We start from the raw sequence: 22,392 nt of genomic DNA on the forward strand, positions 1-22,392 counted from the left end.
AAGGGAGGTATCATAAAAATGCTCCAAAGAGAATGATGCTTTGTAGAAATAGAAAACTCCATCTTAAACACGGAATCTCCAGGGACCTTGAATAGCAAAAACAATCTAGAAAAAGAACAAAGTTGGAAGACTCACGCTTTCTCATTTCAAAACTTACTACAAAGCTACACTAACCAGAACAGTGTGGTTCTGTCATAAAGACAGACACAGAGGCCTATGGAACAGAGAACCCAGAAATAAACCCTGTATATATAGTCAAATTTTTTTTGACAAGGGTGCCAAGACCATTCAGTGGGGAAGGGACAGTTTATTTATTTATTTTTTTTTTGGCAAATGGAGCTGAGTAAACTAGATATTCACATGCAAAAAAAATGGACTTGGACTTAATATCATATACAAAAATTAACTCAATATGGATCAAAGACCTAAACACAAGAGCTAAAACTATAAAATTCTTAGACAAAAATGTGTGGCCAAAGCTTCATGACACTGAATTTGATGAGGCTTTTTTGCATATGATATAATAGGCACAGGTAACACAAGTAGATAAATTGGACTTAATCAAAATCAGAAACTTTTGTTTATCAAAGGATACTTTTAAGATAGTGAATAGACAACCCACAATATGGGAGAAAATATTTGCAAACCATATCTAATAAGTGTTTCGTATCCAGAATATACAAAGCACCCTGCACCTCAATAACAAAAGAACTCAATCCATTCCCTAAATTCAAAGGATGTGAATAGACATTTCTCCAAAGAAGATATATGTATGCCTATAAGCACATGAAGAGATGCTCAACATCACTAAGAAATCATTAAGGAAATGCAAATCAAAACCACGAGATACCACCTCATAGCCATTAGGATGGCTACTAGCAAAACACACACACACACACAAAAACCAAAAAGAAACAAAAAAATAAAAACCAAAACCAAAAAAACAAAAACAGAAAAAAACAAGTATTGGTGAGGATACAGATGAATGGAAGCCTGTTTACTATTATTAAGAGTGTAAAATGGCACAACCACTGTGGAAGACAGTATGGTAGCTCCTCAAAAAGGTCAACAAACAATTATCATATGATCCAGCAAGTTCTCTTCTAGGTATATACCCAAAAGAATTGAAAGCAGGGACTCAAACTGATATTTGTACACCAATGTTCACAGCAGCCTTATTCCCAATAGCCAAAAGGTGGAAATAACCCAAATGTCCATTGACAAATGAATGGAAACACAAAATGTGGTATATACATACAATGGAATATTAGTCAGCCTTAAAAAGAAATGAAATTCTCATATATATGATAAGGGGTTAATATCCAGAATATATAAGAAACTTCTACAAGTCAATAAACAAAAAACCAAAACCCAATTAAAAAATGGGCAAACGGCTTCAACAGACAATTCTCCAAAGAAGACCCGTAATTGGCAAACAAACATATAAAAAGATGGTTAACACTTCTAATCATTAGAGAAATGCAAATCAAAACCAGAATGAGATATCACCTCACACCCATTAGGATGATCACTATCAAAGGAACAGAAAATACCAGGTGTTAGCAAGGATGCAGAGAAATTCAAATAGTTGTGGGAAGGTAAATGTTGCAGCCATTATGGAGAATATTATAGAAGTTTCTCAAAAATTTAGAAATAGAATTAACATACAATCTAGCATTCCACTTTGGGTATATATACATAAAAATGAAAGCTGGATCCTGAAGAGATATTTGCATACACATGTTAACTGCAGCATTATTCACAAGAGCCAAGAGATGGAAGCAATAAAATGCCATTGACAATGAATGAATAAAGAAAATGTATGCATACGATGGAATATTATGCAGCCTTGAAAAAGAAGGGAATCCTTTCACATGCTATGAGATGGATGAAGCTTGGCATTATGCTAAGTGTTAAAAATCAGTCACAAAAGAACAAATACTGCATGAATTCACTCATATGATGTATCTAAAGTAGTCAAAATCATAGGGACAGAAAGTAGAAAGGTGGTTACTAAGGCCTGGGAAGAGTGGGGATAGAGGAAGAACTAGTGTTTCACGAGTATACAGTTTGTTTTGCAAGGTAAGAAAGTTCTAGAGATCTGTTCCACAACAATGTTAATATACTTAACACTACTGAACTGTACACTTGAAAATGGCTAACGTAAATTTAATGTTATGTGCTTTTTATCACAAAAAAGACAAAAAAAGGAATAAAATTATGACGTCTGCTACAACATGGCTGAACTTCAAAAGAATTATGCTAAGTATGTATAACTCTTACGTATTGATAAAAAATAATTATGCTAAATGAAATAAGCCAGGTACAAAAGGGCAAAGACTATATGATTCCGCTTATGTGAGGTCCCTAGGATAATTGAGTTTATAGAGACAGAAAGTAGGATAGTGGCTCCAGGGGCTGCGGAAGGAGATAATGAGGAGTTACTGTTTCAATTAGGAATGATGACAAAGCTCTGGAGATGGACAGTGATGATGGTTGCACAACAATGTGATTGTACTTAAAGCCCTGAATTGTACACTTAAAATGGCTAAAATTGTAACTCTTATGGTAAAATGGTAAATATACATTATGTCTATTTTACCACAATAAAAAAAAAATAGTAAAAACAAAACAAAACAAAAAACAGCACTCCAATTATATAATTATAAATGGACAAAAGAGATTGGTCTCAGTGGCTCATCCCTGTAATCCCAGCACTTTAGGAAGCCGAGGCAGGAGGATTGCTTGAGGTCAGGAATTCAAGACAAGCCTGGGGAACATAGGGAGACCCCCATCTCTACAAAAAAATTAAAAAAAGAAATTAGCCTGGTCCAGTGGTGCACATGTGTAGTCTCAGCTACTTGGCAGTCTGAGGCAGGAGGACTGCTTAAACCCAGGAATTAGAGGTTGAGTGAGCTACGATGCACAACTGCCATCCAGTCTAGGTGACAGAGTGGGACCCTGTTTCTAAAAAATAATAAAGAGGCCGGGCACAGTGGCTCACGCCTGTAATCCCAGCACGTTGGGAAGCCGAGGCGGGCGGATCACGAGGTCAGGAGATCAAGATCATCCTGGCTAACACGGTGAAACCCCGTTTCTACTAAAAAAAAAATACAAAAAATTAGCCGGGCATGGTGGCGAGTGCCTGTAGTCCCAGCTACTTGGGAGGCTGAGGCAGGAGAATGGTGTGAACCCGGGAGGCAGAGCTTGCAGTGAGCCGAGATTGCTCCCCTGCACTCCAGCCTGGGCAACAGAGTGAGACTCCATCTCAAAAATAAAATAAAATAAAATAAAGAAAGAGACAATGTGCAAAATACGTGAACCGACATTTCAGCAAAGAGGGAAGATGGATGGCAAATGAGCACATGAAAAGATATTCCACACCATTAGCCATTAGGGAAATGCAAATCAAAACCACAATGTCCAGCCTGGCCAAAACATGGCGAAGCCTCATCTCTACTAAAACAACAACAACAACAACAACACAACAAATACAAAAAATTAGACAGGCGTGGTGGCATGCGCCTGTAGTCCAGCTACTCGGGAGGCTGAGGTACAAGAATCGTTTGAACCCAGGAGGCGGAGATTGCAGTGAGCTGAGATTGCGCCACTGCACTCCAGCTGGGGGACAGAGCAAGACTCCATCTCAGACCCACCCCCCACCACACACAGTTTGTAGTGGTCTATGAAGCTATCTGAACATCTTAAAAGGAAAGAGTACCACCAAATGCTGGCAAGATGTAACAAAACTGGATCTCTCCAGTTTGCTGGCAGGAATTTATTAAAATGGTAAAACACTCTGGAAAATAGTCTGGCAGTTTCTTCTAAAACAAAACATATATTTATTATATGAACCAATCCCATTCTTGGACATTTATCCCAGAAAAAATGAAAACTTACGTGTCACACAAAAACTTGTACATGAATGTTCATAGTAGCTTTACTCGTATTAGCCAAAACATGAAAACAACCCAAATGTCCTTCAATGGATGAATGGTTTGGATTAATGGTTAAATAAATACTGGTATATGCATAAAAGGGAATACTACTCAGCAATAAAAAGGAATAAACTACTGATAACTTGGATGGATCTTAAGGGCATTATGCACAGTGAAAAAAATCAATCTCAAAAGGTTATATAGCATATGGTTTCATTCATATAACATTCTCAAAATGACAAAACTATAGAGTTGCAGAACAGATTAGTAGCTGCCAGAGACCAGGGCTCGGGGTGGAGTGGTTAGGTGTGACCATAAAAGGGTACACAAAGATCTTTATGGTGAGGGACCAGTTCTGTATCTTGATTATGGCAGTGGCTACATGAAGCTATACATGGGGTCAAATTGCACGGATCTACACATACACATACACACGCACGTGAATGTAAAAACTGGTAAAAGTTGAAAACATACTAATGTCAATCTCCTGATTCTGATGCTGTACTGGGTGAAGAGTTCATGGCATACTATGTATCATTTTTTCAACTTCTTGTGAGTCTAATCTTTCAAAATTACAAAGTTTAAAAAACCCACATGAACATAAAACAATGCATGTTTTACAAAATAAATATACAATAAACACATTGGAATGACTAAGGGGAATCAGGAATAAAATGAAATAAATTACTATTAGCCTTGCATTGGCAGCGATGATAGTGTGCCATGAGATGAGGAATATGATGAACTCAAGTTAGAAAAGCACATTTATTTTAATACCATATACAAATAAACCATTTTACAATAAGTATTTTATAAGTGCCTAGGCTCTCAAGTTAGACCATGAGTAAAGTCTACCTCTACCACTTAGTAGCTATGTGACTCTGGGCAAGCTACTCTGCTTCAGTTATCCAGAATCTACAAAGAACTCAAGCAAATTTACAAGAAAAAAACAAACAACCACATCAAGAAGTGGGCGAAGACATTTGTGCAGCCAACAGACACATGAAAAAATGCTCATCATCACTGGCCATCAGAGAAATGCAAATCAAAACCGCAATGAGATACCATCTCACACCAGTTAGAATGGCCATCATTAAAAAGTCAGGAAACAACAGGTGCTGGAGAGGATGTGGAGAAATAGAACACTTTTACACTGTAAAAGTGTAAAAGTGTAAAAGTGAACTGTAAACTAGTTCAACCATTGTGGAAGACAGTGGGGCGATTCCTCAAGGGTCTGGAACTAGAAATACCATTTGACCCAGCAATCCCATTACTGGGTATATACCCAAAGGATTATAAACCATCCTACTATAAAGACACATGCACACGTATGTTCATTGCGGCACTATTCACAATAGCAAAGACTTGGAACCAACCCAAATGTCCAACAATGATAGACTGGATTAAGAAAATATGGCACATATACAACATGGAATACTATGCAGCCATAAAAAATGATGAGTTCATGTCCTTTGTAGGGACATGGATGAAGCTGAAAACCATCATTCTCAGCAAACTATCCCAAGGACAAAAAACCAGACACCGCATGTTCTCACTCTCAGTTCTCAGATGGGACATGAACAATGAGAACACTTGGATACAGGAAGGGGAACATCACATACTGGGGCCTGTCATGGAGTGGGGGGAGGGGGGAGGGATAGCATTTAGAGATATACCTAATGTAAATGACGAGTTAATGGGTGCAGCAGACCAACATGGCACATGTATACATATGTAACAAACCTGCACGTTGTGCACATGTACCCTAGCACTTAAAGTATAATAATAAATAAAAATGGAAACAATATCACTCATTCCCAATGTTTTGGGGAGTGTTAAATGGTAATAACATAGGTAAAGTAGTTACCACAATGCCTAGCACATAGTAAGCATGCAGTTCATGGTGATTATTACAGTTATAAATGAAACCACCAAAATTATCTTTCAAACTGGCTGACAAAAGATATAAAACTTTATTTTTCTGCTAGAAACTAAAAACTTGGTGAGATCAGGAACTATGTTCATCTTTTTCATCATTATATCGTGAGGTTTGACACACAAATAAATATTTACTAAGTGAACAATTGCAAGGTTTAATTTCATCACCTCGATAAATTTGTACTATTGTAGTTAAAGTTCTGTACCTTCGTCCTTCATGTTTCGATCTATCTGGGGACCAGCATTCCTTTCTCGGAACTGTATGCCCTGCATGTGTTTTTGCATTGCTTCCTGTATGACTTCAAACAACGGCTGATCCTGTTTGAGACATAATGGGTGTAACCTATGTTAGAAATTACATTTTTCTTATTTTCCCCCAAATCCGACAACTGAAGTAATGTGAAAATATATACTTTCCTTTGGAGTGAGAAATAGGAATTGGGGTGAGGCCAGAGAAGAAGCAGCTCCTATATACCAAATAATACAGACGAGCATACAAATATTTAACATCAGTAGTTTTGACTATTCATGTCTGTGACATAAAATAATCTGCTGATACACAAAAACGAATCTAGTGAGCTTCTACAGTTTCTATTAGAGTGATCCCTTCAGCTAATAAACGAATCTAGCTTGTTATCCAGCATCTGAATTTTAAATTGGCATTGCTATTCTTACTCATCTGCATACACAGGTAATGGGGATAAATTATGAGCTAAAGGGAAACTCTCAAATTTGAGGATCCATAATGACTTTGGAAAATACCCCAGTGAATGTAAAGAATTCATAAGTCATTTTCTTTACCCATATAAATAATAAATGTGATAGGATGACATTTGGGAAAATATACAATTATATTTTTAAAAATAAGGTAAAGAATGTTAAATAGAAGCAAAATGTTTAGAGTCCTTATGTGTTTATTATGTTTCATTTTGAAGACTCTGAATAAAACCAAAACTCTATAATATAAAAATTCTACTAGTAATTATAAAAATTATAATGCTGTAAATAAATATTTTTGGATAAACTGTGAGAAAACAAATAGTTATGTGTAAAATAATTACCTGCCTGATAGCATGAACCTATATTCATTGTAACAGAAATGTCAGTTGATAACAGAGGACAAAGAAAAAAATGTTGGACAAATGTTGAGTACTTCATGATATAAATAAATATCATGAGGACACAAATATATGCTAGCCCTGAAGTAGCTTACACAGCTACTATCCCCTCCCTGCCCCCCAAGTCATACATACCAAACTATTAACATAAAGGCAGATCAGAAGTGGCAAAAGTATAATATTATTGTCCATTCTTGATTGGGGAAAAAAAAACTCAAAAATGTCTATCCATTCTTCACTATTCATAAGATAATCTTTAAGCTCCCTGGATTGGTAGTCAAGACTCTCCTTAACCTGGCTCACCCTTTCCATAATCTCTTACTACCCTGCAGGTATCCTACACAAAAAGCCAAACCATATTGACTTTTTCACAAAAAGTATTTTATAAGAGTCTAGGCTCTTACAAAAACACTATTAAGTACTATGTCCCCTAAACTGTGCTTCAATCCACTATGCAACCCTATTATTCCTTTCCTCTTTTTCTTTTAAAAGATACTAAGTTTTGCTATGTTGCCTAGGCTGGACTCATACTCCTGGACTCAAGTGATCCTTCTGCCTCAGCCTCCTGAGAAGCTGAGATTACAGGTGTGTGCCATACACCCAGCTTCTTTTCAACTCTAATGTCTCCCAACAACTTTCTCCATCTCTCCTAAAGTCCTACTCACCTTTTATGGCTCATTTAGGTGAAACTTTAGCTACTTTCTAAAGTTCTCCCTGAGACCTACCTACTGGACCTTCTCTCTCTTTCTTTTAAGAGACTACACAACACTTCCTCTACACTCTATTGCAATGCCCATATTTATGTACACATCATCATCTCTTCTACCATGTTGCAAAGTTCTTCAGACAAAGACCAATCACTTATAGTACCAGCAGGTGCCAAATCAATACTGACATTTGAATAATTCTTAAGATTTGGATTCTTAATTACCCTTATTTTTACATGAGAAACTAAAAGTCATTTTTCAGAAAAAAAAATATTTTAAGAAATATCTTTACCAGTGTGCCAGCAGGCAAAGGAGCAGAATCATCTGTAGGATACATTCTGGAAACTGGGCACTTGAGAATGTCTAGACCATTTGGAACCATTTTACAGTAATCCTGGATACACTGCAGCCACCACCACACAGCATCCCGACAATTGTATCTGGCATAAGTTCCTTCACCCAGTAGATTAGGAATGAGACCATGCCTCAGGGTACCAGCAAATGCTAAAATAATATTCCTAAAACAACAGAATTAAGTGGATCAGAAATGAAAACAAACACTTAAAAAATTGAAGACAAAAACCAGTCACTTTTGGTGACTATATTTTGAAGCATTTTCTCTCTTGCCCTATTTCTTTATATTTTCATGTAGAAAGTAGTCATAATATGATAGAGTAAGTACTGAATTAAAGTCAGGAACCTTGATTCTAGACTAGAATTTTATGCTAACAATCTGTGTGACTCCCGCTCTGATACAGTTTTTTCACTTGAGATTGGACTGGGTGATTTTTAAGGTCCCTCATAGCTCCAGATTCTACTTTTGAAGTCTATGGTATTTCAAAATCGAAGTAACTATTAAACATGAAATGTATTTTTTAAATAGCAGAAACCAAGAGTAAAACAAACATATAAGAAAACAAACTGGCCAGGCATGGTGGCTCACACCTGTAATCTCAGCACTTTGGGAGGCCGAGGCGGGCGGAACACCTGAGGTCAGGAGTTCGAGACCAGCCTGGCCAACATGATAAAACCCCATCTCTACTAAAAATACAAAAATTAGCCGGGAATGGTGGTGCGTGCCTGTAGTCCCAGCTACTCAGAAGGCTGAGGCAAGAGAATTGCCTGAACCTGGGAGGCACAGGTTGCAGTGAGCTGAGATTGTGCCAGTGTACTCCAGTCTGGGCGACAGAGTGAGACTCTATCAAAAAAAAAAAAGAAGAAAGAAAAGAAAGAAAGAAGGAAAGAAAGGAAGGAAGGAAAGAGAGGGAGGGAGGGAAGGAGAGAGAGAGAGAAAGAAAGAAAGAGAGAGAGAGAGAAAGAAACAACCAGGTAGAAGCTGACCTTGAAAAACATAATTCAACCAGTTTAAAAACTGGTAGAAGACAGTTTATTTTTTAAAGCGTTATTTTACTATTACATACCAAATGAAAATTTTGCGAGACAGCAATGGCACTCTAGAAACAGGATGAAATTAAGAAATAAGAAGGCTGAAGTCTAAATCCTAGCTTTGCCATCTGTGTGGCCTTGGAAATGTTATTTAAAATGTGCCTTACTGCTTTTTGGCTAAACCACTCAGAAATTTTTATTAATTCTATGTCTCAGTTTAATGCCCATCTTTTCAATAGTAATGCAATGGGAAACTTTTTATTTATAAAGTATAAAAATATTAGTATAGACAGTGACACTTTCAATTAATAAAAGGTCAGAATACTGAATACTAGCTCTCTCTCTCTCTCTCTCTCTCTCTCTCTCTATATATATATATATATATATTTGTTTTTTTAAGAGACCCTGTTGTCCAGGCTGGTCTTGAACTTGTGGACTCAAGCAATCTGCCTGCCCCAGCCTCCCAAAGTGCTGTGATTACAGTTGTGAGCCACCACGCCTGGCCATAGTGCTAGCAATCTTAACCATCTGGAACAATCTTGTACACTTCAATAAAACGACCTCTGATTCATGATTACCTCTATAGAGGGAGGAAGTAGACATCTGTGGTAGAGGTATGTATCCACTAAAACGAATTTCCTACAATTCGCAACCAATCTTACAGTTAGTTGTGGCCAGAACTGATGCATGTTAAGTATTACGGAGAATAGGTGTGTTCTCCCAGCACTCTTTCCCTCTCTGCTTGCCTCCTGGAGAGGCCCCAGAAGCCATGGAAACTGATAAATCCTCAAGCTGGACCTGCTTCTCTGAATCAGTATGTGGAAGGCTGCTTACTGAGCATGCATATACGACTACGAGCAAGAAATAAGTTTTATTTGTGAAAAGCCATTAGGATTTTAAGTGTTTATAATTTATGGCAACTAGCACTACCCTAACAAATACCCTCTGGGATAATATATTATTCTCTGGGAATCACCTCTAGATCAGGGGTAGGCAAAACTTTTCTACAAAGGGCCATATAGTAAGTATTTTAGGCTTTGTTGGACATACATGAATTCTGTTGCACATGCTTTCTTCTTCTTTTAAATGACCCTTTAAAAAGAAAAAGGTAAAAGCTATTCTGGTCAGGCGCGGTGGCTCACGCCTGAAATCCCAGCACTTTGGGAGGCTGAGGCAGGTGGATCACAAGGTCAGGAGATCGAGACCATCCTGGCTAACATGGTGAAACCCCGTCTCTACTAAAAATACAAAAAATTAGCCAAGTGTGGTGGCGGGCGCCTGTAGTCCCAGCTACTCGGGAGGCTGAGGCAGGAGAATGGTGTGAATCCGGGAGGCGGAGCTTGCAGTGAGCAGAGATCGCACCACTGCACTCCAGCCTGAGTGACAGAGCAAGACTCCGTCTCAAAAAAAAAAAAACAAAAAAAAAAAAGGTAAAAGCTATTCTTTGCTCATAGGCCATACAAAACAAGTTAGACCTAAAACCATTAAAATCCTACAAGAAAACCTAGGCAATACCATTCAGGACATAGGCGTGGGCAAGGACTTCATGTCTAAAACACCAAAAGCAATGGCAACAAAAGCCAAAATTGACAAATGGGATCTAATTAAACTAAAGAGCTTCTGCACAGCAAAAGAAACTACCATCAGAGTGAACAGGCAACCTATAGAATGGGAGAAAATTTTTGCAACCTACTCATGTGACAAAGGGCTAACATCCAGAATCTACAATGAACTCAAACATATTTACAAGAAAAAAACAAACAACCCCATCAAAAAGTGGGCAAAGGACATGAACAGACACTTCTCAAAAGAAGACATTTATGCAGCCATAAAACACATGAAGAAATGCTCATCATCACTGGCCATCAGAGAAATGCAAATCAAAACCACAGTGAGATACCATCTCACACCAGTTAGAATGGCCATCATTAAAAAGTCAGGAAACAACAGGTGCTGGAGAGGATGTGGAGAAATAGAAACACTTTTACACTGTTGGTGGAACTGTAAACTAGTTCAACCATTGTGGAAGTCAGTGTGGTGATTCCTCAGGGATCTAGAACTAGAAATACCATTTGACCCAGCCATCCCATTACTGGGTATATACCCAAAGGACTATAAATCATGCTGCTATAAAGACACATGCACACGTATGTTTATTGTGGCACTATTCACAATAGCAAGGAGTTGGAACCAACCCAAATGTCCAACAACGATAGACTGGATTAAGAAAATGTGGCACATATACACCATGGAATACTATGCAGCCATAAAAAAGGATGAGTTCATATCCTTTGTAGGGACATGGATGAAACTGGAAAACATCATTCTCAGTAAACTATCGCAAGGACAAAAAACCAAACACCGCATGTTCTCACTCATAGGTGGGAATTGAACAATGAGAACTCATGGACACCGGAAGGGGAACATCACACTCCGGGGACTGTTGTGGGGTTGGGGGAGGGGGGAGGGACAGCATTAGGAGATATACCTAATGCTAAATGACGAGTTAATGGGTGCAGGAAATCAACGTGGCACATGGATACATATGTAACAAACCTGCACATTGTGCACATGTACCCTAAAACCTAAAGTATAATTAAAAAAAAAAAAACAGGTGACAGGCCATAGTTTGCTAACCAATAATCTAGACAGTTCTATGTAAAATTAAGCAGCACAAATTTGTGATATTGCATAGAAGTGATAATTGGGAGCCTAAACATTAATAATGATAAAAACTAACATTTATGAAATGTTTAGCATGTGGCAGATATTATTCTAGACACCTTAACTGTATGTGTTCATTTGATCCTCCCAAGTACCCAGTAAGGTAATTTGTCAGTTGGTTGTTTGGAACCAGGATTAGAAGCTGGCAGTCTGGTGTAAAGTCGAAGTTCTTAACCACTATACTACGCTGAATGCTGATGTTACATTTCCTTCTTCTAAATCAGTAATTCAGGGGCATTTAGGGAAGAAGCAAACAGCTTCCTAAATTTCTATAGCTCCATAATGATAATAAGAAAAGGTCTTACTACATATCAGATTAGCAAAAATGCAATCCATTTCAGATGCCCACCTAAAAACCAGTTTTAAAAGTATCAAAAATAAAATTTCGGCATGTAAAGACGCAAACTTCAGTTATTTTCCTGATGGCATCTAAACAAGGTATCGTATAAATGCCCTTTTGCTAAAAGTTTTAACTTTTAGAGCGGTGCTTTCAAACTTCAGCCTTAGACTGTTGATAATCATCCAGAGACCTTGTGAAAACACAGATTTCTGCCCACCAACCCTACTCTCTCTATGTCCAGGTTTGGATTTGGGAGGTTTGGCATAGGGTCCAAGAATCTGCATTTCTAACAAGCTCTCAGGTGAGGGTAACACTACTGATGTGTGGAACGCATTTTGGGTGGCACTGCTGTAGTGCTTTCCTTTCAACCCCCAATAAGTTCATTCATATTATTGTGACATTAAAAAAATACCATTTTATGGCCAGGCACGGTGGCTCACACCTGTAATCCCAGCACTTTGGGAGGCCGAGGCAGGCAAATCACGAGGTCAGGAGTTCAAGACCAGCCTGACCAACACGGCAAAACCCCGTCTCTATTAGAAATACAAAAATTAGCTGGGCGTGGTGGCGGGCGCCTGTAATCTCAGCTACTCAGGAGGCTGAGGCAGCAGAATGGCTTCAACCCAGGAGGTGGAGGCGGAGGTTGCAGTGAGCCGAGATTGTGCCACTGCACTCCAGCCTGGACAACAGTGGGAGACTCTGTCTCAAAAACAAAAAGCAAAAACAAAAAAAACATTTTACGTCTAGAAAACATAAAACTGGAGGTTACAAGGCTTGACAACAAATGAAGGAAAACTTGATACTGTAATTCTACAAGACTCAGACAAAGAACTAGCAATCACTTCACTACAGAAGGCATAAAAAGGTTATAACATTTTCAGTTTTGTTGAAATAAATTAGCTAATGCTAAAGACAACCTGACTTGTAATATGAAGGACTAGAACTTAGTGACTTCAGAGATTTTCACCCCTTTGAAATTTTATGATCCTATTAAGTGAACATACAAAAATAAAATAAAAACTACCTAAAGAAAATACAGCTCCCAAATGTTAAGAAAAGATGGACGAGAAGGAAAGTTTGAAGAGCATGTAAAGGACATTCAGACATAAACTCGCAGTACAACACTTTAGAGGATCTCCTACCTGGCTTCTACATAGCGTCCAGTAATTAGCAGTATACCTCTAAGTGCAATAAAAGTATCCCTTCCCCAGCAGCGGAAAATACCAGAAGAAAAATGAGGCAAGCCTAACAAAAAACACAACAAAGTAATATGTTAGTCATAATAATACACACAAACCTATGAACTCCATTACTATAGAACAGTTACTCTAAACCTGGGGTACAAAGCAGGCACCTGCAAATCCTCTAAAATCCTCTAAAATTATTTGCAAAATGTATGTCTATACTTATGTTAACTTTTGTCAAATGAGATTCCATCATCTTGTCAGATTCCTAAAGGAACCTATGACCTAAAAAATATTAAGAACCAGAGCTATAGAGGGATACTTATCTAAATTGAGGTGTGAATACACAGGTAAACTTTTCTTCTTTCTGAGAGAGGGTCTGGCTCTGTTGTCCAGGCTGGAGCGCAGTGGCGCAGTCTTGGGTCACTGCAACCTCCACCTCCCAGGCTCAAGCCATCCTCCCTCCTCAGCCTCCGAAGTAGCTGGGACTACAGGTGGACACCACCGTGCCTGGCTAGTTTTTGTATTTTTTGTAGAGAACGAGGTTTTGGCAAGTTGCCTAGGCTGGTCTTGAACTCCTGAGCTCAAGTGATCTGCCCAACTTGCTTTCCCAAAGTGCTAGGATTACAGGCAGGAGCCACTGTACCTGGCCAAACTTTCTTTTATAAATTAAATTTAAAGAGTAAAATCAGAGTTCAAATATTTAACACATAAACACTAAATATTAATTATATATTTAAAAAGACTCTACCTTGAACTTAAAGATAATAAATAAATCTAAACATGAAATTATTACCTTAATGATACCTAATTAAGTATATTTACTGCTCTATCACTTGAGTTAACATTTATTATCAAATTTCCCACTAATTTAAAACAACTTAAAAGTGTTATATTCTGTACACAATATGTACAATTTTACTTGTCACTTCAAGATATTTGGCACATTAAATCCTTCATTCTAGGTAATTGGAGCTTTTATATACAAGATAAAATAGTATGATTAATGGTGCCATCTAAAATTTTACTTAAAGATTGAGTTTGGTTTCTTATAAAACACTAAGGTCAGGAGAGTTCAAGACCATCCTGGCCAATATGGTGAAACCCCGTCTCTACTAAAAATACAAAAAATTAGCCAGGCATGGTAGTGGGTGCCTGTAATCCCAGCTGCTTGGGTGGCTGAGGCAGGAGAATTGCTTGAACCTGGGAGGCAGAGGTTGCAGTGAGCCGAGATCACGCCATTGCACTCCAGCCTGGGCAAAAAGAGCGAAACTCTGTCTCAAAAGAAAAAAAAATTATGCTAAATGCATAAATATAACACATATTTTGGTTAGGGGAAAATGAGGACAAATAAAATATACACAGCATTAATTTGTAACTATCTTCAAAGCACTTAATGCTATCTGAAAATTAAAAATTGTAACTGTATATAATATATCCCTATAAATATTTGATGACTGAAATAAAAAACAAATATTAAAATGTAAATTGAAAAGTGAAAGAATTTGACTAAGATAAAAGAAAGTTTCAGCACTTCCTGAGTGTACTTAAAATTTAAGTTTCTGTTTATTGGGAATTAGATGTTAGTTTCTTCCATTAAGAAAGATAAGAATTACACCTTTTTCCTACCTATGTTGTCCCCAAAATGATGGTAAAAAATTTCCCCAAATACACTGTGTATTATTTATTTATGATTAATATGTATGGCTTATATATGGTTGATATATACATGACATTAATTTTGATGATAGCGATGACAGTAGCTAACATATATACAGCACTCTGGCCATACACACTTCCTAGTACTCTGACTCATTTAATTCCTTGTATGAAACATGAATATAGGTAGATTCAAAGGTGAGTCCGAATCGGTATATCCAAAAATATATGCAGTCTGTCTTTGTGAAAAAGTCAAAACTATAAAATCTCTAGCACTGATGTATGGAAATGTTTGTATTAACTTTTTGACCTCTAAGAGTACACAACTAATAGATTCCGTATCTTCTAAGTGATTTCTAATTTGTCAATTATTAGAACAGGCTACAAATTTTTTTTTTTTTTTTTTTGAGACAGGGTCTCCTCTGTCACTCAGGCTGCAGTGCAGTGGTGTGATCATAGCTCACTGCAGCCTCAAACTCCTTGGCTCAAGGGATCCTCCTGCCCCAGCCTCTTGAGTAGCTAGGACTACAGGTACATACCACCATGCCTGGCTAATTTTTAATTTTTTTTTTTTGGTAAAGATGGGGTCTTGCTATGTTGTTCAGGCTGGTCTTGAACTCCCTGCCTCAAGTGATCCTCCTGCCTCAGCCTCCCAAAGTGTTGCGATTACAGGTATGAGCCATTGTTTTTAATTGCTGTTGTTGCAATACTATAACCAAAGGAAGACATCCCCAATCAGTTTAAAATGAACCCCAAAAAACCTATCTGCAAATCTGAATACAGTCCTATTTTTTGCAAGTATGGAATAGGCAAAACACTCCCTTGGGATGCTAGGAGCAAATATCACACTTCTATTTGTATTTCTTTATCAACTTAATTTTTTAGTTTTTATTTGTTTTATATTGTACCTGATAAGTATGTCAGATGTAACAGTTTGTATCAGTATATCATTTAAAGTGTGTATTTTGAAGACGTTTAACAACAGCAGTACACAATCAAAAAGGTTGAAATTACTATTTTTTATAATAGGCTTCTAAAAAGTAAGCTGTAAAACCAAGTTATTTACATCAATGTTTCTTTTGCCCCTATGGCTAAGGTCAGTTTCATGAGCATCTGTATGGATTCATGAGGGAACAACGGGTACCAGGAGATCAAACAGTCAAGTGAAAATCTAAAAACACAATTATAGAAATAAAACAGCATTTTATGAATGTTTCATGAACATTTTTAATGGAAAGGTAATTTTCATTTTAGTTGTTGGGTATCACTAAGTCTTTTTACCTGGTCTAAGTAGCTGCAAATTTAAGGGTAAAAGAGGGAATTACACAGATAATACTATTTCTTTCTTCCTGTAACTTGATATTTTTCAGTTTAGTTTGGAAAGTTCTAAACTTCAGTCGCCTCAAATACTAAATACTTTCTAGAAATATGCTTGAAATGTATTAAAAAGAAAACAAAAGCCTGTCCTTTAGCCTATTTTGCTTACTTGAATTTGTTACTTGATTCAGGTTTTAAATCTACTTGGAATAAAGGATATTTATTCAAATGTTGAAAGCATTTGACTGCAATTAGACACATGATAAAAATTATTTAACATCTGTTTTGTTTTATAATTTATAGGGACCTTTACATGATCTCTTGATAATTACAAGGTTGGGTTTATTTTTTAAAATTGGGGGAAAATATAGAAAAGAGGATAGTAAAATACATTTGATTTAAAAAAACACAGAATGTCAAGAGTTGGAAAAAATAAAAACATGAAGAAAAGAATCAGCTAGCCATAAAAAACACACATAAATGCCTGGTGCACAGTTATAATTAAACAGTAAGCATGGTTATTATTTTTATGAGCGAATATCTATGAAATGTACTAAGTGGTAAAATAAAATCTTGAGTAACATTACAAGCTTTTAAAAAATAATCATTTTCCTATAACTTTTCTTCTGCAAATACTATTGATTTACCTATTTTAACCTTGTACATAATTCCTTACCTGCAGCTAGAGAAGCACAACATTGCTCCTTTTCTTTTGTGATCTCATTTAACCTATAAGGTACATCCATTAGGGCAGGTGAAAGAATTGGCAGGGAAGGGAATTTTCCTTCTCCACACAGTTGAACTGAACCCAATGAAAGGTGTTTCACAAAGGTTGAACCATTCTGAACAAAGCTGTAACAAAAGTGACTGAATTTATTACTTGTAGAAATACAATTTTTAGCAGTTTTATTTTACTTGGTTTCTTTCCTTCAAATGATTTTTCTAATCTGTAACAACAGTAATATTAGTTAAAATTTTTAAAAATTTGGTTAGATTTCAAAACTGCTTTCATTTCACCCATTATTTTAGCTGGCTTACAGTCCACAGATGGTTGTAAAACAAATGGTAGAAATGAGTTTGTTCTTCTGAAATTATGTCCTAATCAATTTGGTGGCTCTCACGAGTACACTTAAATTTGTGGTTTCATTTTAGGGAAATTCATCATTAAAGGCAAATTTCATTCATAATAATAGTGGAATTTTTTTCTCTTAATTGATGAAAAATTAGAAAAATTGTACATGTAGATTTCAGAAACTTTATCAATTAACTCAATAAGTCAATGAATACATAGAAACAATATAAAACAATATTTTTATCAATATGTTTTATTAGCTTTTAGAACAGATTTTATAATATTCAAGTTTGTTTTTGTATGCTACACAGACTAAAGGATGCCAATAAATTTACTATCCACCTACAAGCCTTTTCAGCTTTATGACAATTCTTCATGGTTTGTTTTTTTAAGAACATGTATGAAGTGACTATATAGTTTCTACACAGATATGCCCACTTATTCAAGCTTTGTTTGATATACCTCGACATCTGCTTCCATGCTGTATCCAGAAGAGTGGTATATGCACCAACTAATATAGCATCAAAGTAACATGGGATAAGGTAACGTGGGATCTGCTTCAGGTAGAAGAACATAGCCTGCAACCATTTACCAACCTGTAATAAAAATAAATTTGAAAGTTAATTTGGTATGTGTACAGGCTAGGTGTGTTTTTAGAGGTAAATCTAAATGTGCAACTTTATCTCGTAATCTATAAACCCGATTTCCATTTGTTATAACTGAAAGATGATGAAGAAAGGAGGAAAATGGTTCAGGTTAGAAAACAATGTAAATATTATATATAACATGGTAATATTTATTATTATGTCCTTGATTTTTTGGGACGATAATATAGCTCTACTTACTTCAGCGATAGTTCCTGATCGTGAAATAAGCCGGTTACTGACATAGTCAATCATCCAATCTCCAGATCTCAAATTATTACAAAAAGGATGCCCCAAGTCATTCTTTGGTCTTATTTCTGCCAATACAGACATTAAACCTGAAAATTCAGAGACATGTCATGCTGTATTATTGGTAGCATCAATTTGTTCCTATATCCTCTGGTCCCTATTCTGCTAGTCTCTTATTCTAGTGATTTGGGGTGAATACGTATTAGAGGCACACACAAGGGCTGCCCAGTCCACAACAGTGCTTAATACAGTTGGAGATAAGTGTGACAATACTGGCTTGAGCCAAGTTACAAAGGCATACTGAAGGGGACTACTGTCACAAGAGATATAAAGAGCTTTTCAGGATTCATAACTTCTGGGACTGGTCTTATTCTTTTGGATTTTAATGTTATAATATTCAAGGGTAACTGGCATGGCTTCCCTGCCCAAAAGCATCTCAATAAAGAAAAGTAATAAGCCTGTATTTTTTCATGTTGAAAAGTAGTGGGTTCATCAATATTCAGGCTAGTTTTAAGGAAATCATAGAACTGGTTTCAGAAAGAGCAAGAACACCTATGGAGATAATAAGAATAAAGCATGCTTTGGAAGGAATCATTGAAATTTAACAGGAGGTACTTAGAACTAAGTGAAGTATCAAAATGAGGTGTGTGTATATATATATATATATGCACACATATATATATACATATATATATGTATTTTCTTAATCCTTCTAGTCTTCAATTAGAAGCATTAGAATTTCCCAGATTTTATTATTTCAATGATACTACCTTAAAAATTATATTGGCATCACTGACTTCATTTAGACTAAATTTATTCATCTATTTAGAATTCCATGAATTTTACTAGGTATGTAGCATGTTTTGAGAAACTAAAAACTATATAAATTTAAGATAAAGTTCTTTCCCTCAAGGGGCTCACAATCTTCTTTGGGGAAGAAAGCTTAAAACATAAAGCTGTTGGGAAACAAGACTATAAAATAATATTCTACATATGCCCTAGCATTTTCACGGACAGCAGATAATGCTTGGTAAATGTTGGTCTCACTGTTGAATAACGGAAGGACATAAGGAAAACAGTGTTTTAGAAACAGATCTGATGATGACCAATGGAATGGAATGATTTGTAGATAAGGTAACAAGATTTGGAAAATTGGTTAGTTGGTTTTGTATATAGGACTTAGTCCTAGAATAGAGTGAAAACTGTGGAAATAAAAAGGATATGATGTACCCAACAGAATATGGAAAAGAATCCACAAATCATAATGACTGATTGGATACTGAGGATGAAAGGAGCAGATCCAAAATGGACTCCTGGATTCCAACATGACTAGATATACCATAGTATAAGGAGGGTAATACATTTTGTTTAGGGGAAAGACAGGTCAACAAAGTAGTTAAATCTGATTTAATCTGAGGCTCCTATTAGCAGCCTGCTGGAAATATGTGGGCTGCTGAAAATATTAAACAATCAGAGGGAAAAGGGATTGGTACAAAGCAGCAAAAAATAAACAGGTAAGGGCAATTCTATTTAGAAAAGATAAGAAGAATCATTTCATTAGAAAGATAAGGAGAATTAGCAAAGAACCAAACTTAACTATAAGAAAGACAAAGGCTAGAAAAAGCACATACAAGTTTGGTCTTTGTAGTGAACTAGAAGTAGTTTAACAACTCAGAGTGAAAATGAAGTAGATAATTACTTAAATCTGGTAACATATATACATCTTTTTAAAAATTAATTAAATAAATAAATTTATTTATTTTTTGAGACACAGTCTCACTCTGTCACCCAGGCTGGAGGGCAGTGGCATGATCATAGTTCACTGCAGCCTCAAACCTCTCTTGGGCTCAAGTAATCCTCCTGCTCTGGCCTCCCAAAGCATGAGATTACAGGCGGGAGCCACCATGTCTGGCTCACATACACTTCTTCCTTACTCATAGCACAAAACATTTTGTGTTAAAAACGAGAATATTTTAGAAAAAAAAATTGTAAGTTCAAAAAGTCTCAAAAAAGTTTATTGAGAACTGCTTACGTGCTTGGTTTTGTAGAAAGTATAAAAGCTAAAAAACAAGAAGCATAAAAAAGATAAAACTTAATTCTTCTTTCTGAAAGTGTGTAGCCTACTTACTGTGGTTTTAAGGCTAACAATTTCCAATTACTTAGTATGAACTAGGTGTCATCTAATGAGCTGTTCACATGCATTAATTCATTAATCCTAACCATAATCCCTGTGGTAGGTACCATTTTGCAGATGAGAAAAGTAAGCCATAGAGCATTTACTTCAGGTTATAAAACTAGTCAATGTAACCCAGGAAATCTGGTTTTAAAGCCTGTTTCTTAATCACAATGATAAAGATTCACAAAAATCATTACCCTAATTACCAAAATAAGGCAATATATTTCAAGGGCCAAGTAAGAGGTATAGAAAATAAATGCAATGGGTGTCTGGAGGACAAAGAAATTACCGTAAAAAGCAATAGTTAAAGGTTTTATGAAAGATGCAAGAATTAAATTAGTCCTTAAAGATGGGTTAGATGGAGAAAGAAACAGAGTTGAACAAAAGGCATAAGTGGAAAACTATATGAACCAGGAATACAGGTGTGATAAAGCAAATTTCTTAGATAAACATCTAAGGAAATATTACCAACTAGATGAATAAAACTGATAAATATTTAATTCCTTTAACTCATCTTACAACTACGCTATGTTTTACTGTAAGTTCTCTTTACAGGATAAAACAAATATGCAACAAAATATATTTCCAATTAGATTTAAAAAAAGGTGAATGGATTATATTTACAACCTAATCCCACTTGGGGCCCAAACAAGAATATTCTGTTTATTATATAATAAACCAGGTCAAGAAACATTAATCAAGGTCCAAGTATACATAAAGAGCTATACAGACCTTAAGGAAAGATATAGCTAGTAATTCTAGGTAAAATTTACTGGGTAATTACTTTGTGTTACATCCTGTTTTCAGTGTTTTATGTGAATGATCTCATTAATCCTCACAAAAACTTTCTAAATTAGATAATATTATTCAAATTTTATAGAGGCAGAAATTGGCACACAGAGAGGTTATATTACTTGCCAAAGGTCAATCAGTGAGTAGAAGCAGAGCCATAATTGCAACTCAAGCAGGCATACTCTGAGCGTATACTCTATGTCTGAGAAGAAGACACCAGATGATCCTAAAAGAAAAACACAAAGCTCAGCTCTCCTATTTGCTTACCTTGAAGACCTGCATATTTAAGGGCTGACCAGTTTGGTATGTCATAGCACCCTCCACCATCTTCCTTTTCTTCTGATTCACATCGGTAAAGGATCTGATTTAGCTCAGCCAAAGTTAATCTGGAGGCAATACTAAAAATTGGAAAATAAAGATGATCATATATTGAAGTTTCGCTTGTTGTCAATAGAAACAAAATAAGAAAATCTGAATTACAATCATAAAATGTCTTAGCAGTGTATGTTTTAGGAACTCAGCATTCAAATAAACATTATACTCACGCATTATAAGTAATTATTAAAGGACAAATTATGCAAAAAATTCAATTAGAAGCAACATTACTCCCAAACCAAGGAAATAATCAAGTACCAAATTGTATTGATTGGAAGTATGCTGGGAAAATATTTTGGCTTCTATATCCTTTATCTTATAAATTTGTTTTTTTAACCTTTCTAGTTTGGACTTAGTGTTATCCTTCCTTCCTTCATTTATTTATGTGTTCCCATCTGATTGCCCTCCTTTATATTCCCCTAAGTGAGACATCAAGAACTTTTTATGCTAGTTATTGTATACTAAAAGTACTTATCAGAGGATCACTAAAGGAATAATAAAAAGTCAAAGTTAACTGCCTAGGAAATCACGTGCTCTCTGCCTTCATATTTCTCTCCAAGTCCCTTCCTTTCTCTTCTCTAAGGTTGCACTGCCCCTCAGCTTGTTTATTCAAAAAACCAGGATTTTTCTCAGATTAAGATGCCTCCTGATAACTGTCAGAGGGAAGACTATCATGGCCTTGATTACCCTTTATTTGGTTAGCAGTAAGACTGTATAACTGACCACATCTGAATACAGCTGAAACTGTATTTTCTTGTGCTTCTATAATAGAT

General features: G+C 36.1%; 1 protein-coding gene across 1 annotated transcript in view; it reads right to left on the reverse strand.

The window, feature by feature from the left end:
• AGL (amylo-alpha-1, 6-glucosidase, 4-alpha-glucanotransferase) overlaps nucleotides 1-22,392 on the reverse strand; it is a 71,816-nt gene that overhangs the window by 14,663 nt on the left and 34,761 nt on the right. The window contains exons 21-27 of the mRNA XM_032155282.2: nucleotides 21,512-21,642; nucleotides 18,229-18,365; nucleotides 17,846-17,979; nucleotides 16,988-17,163; nucleotides 13,294-13,396; nucleotides 7,994-8,219; nucleotides 6,083-6,194 (exon numbers count right to left, since the gene is read on the reverse strand). Of these exons, the coding sequence (XP_032011173.1) occupies nucleotides 6,083-6,194; nucleotides 7,994-8,219; nucleotides 13,294-13,396; nucleotides 16,988-17,163; nucleotides 17,846-17,979; nucleotides 18,229-18,365; nucleotides 21,512-21,642 (1,019 nt within the window). The remainder of the gene's footprint in view (nucleotides 1-6,082; nucleotides 6,195-7,993; nucleotides 8,220-13,293; nucleotides 13,397-16,987; nucleotides 17,164-17,845; nucleotides 17,980-18,228; nucleotides 18,366-21,511; nucleotides 21,643-22,392) is intronic.

The sequence above is a fragment of the Hylobates moloch genome, unplaced genomic scaffold (assembly GCF_009828535.3).
Source record: "Hylobates moloch isolate HMO894 unplaced genomic scaffold, HMol_V3 SCAFFOLD_5, whole genome shotgun sequence".
Lineage (NCBI taxonomy): Eukaryota > Metazoa > Chordata > Mammalia > Primates > Hylobatidae > Hylobates > Hylobates moloch.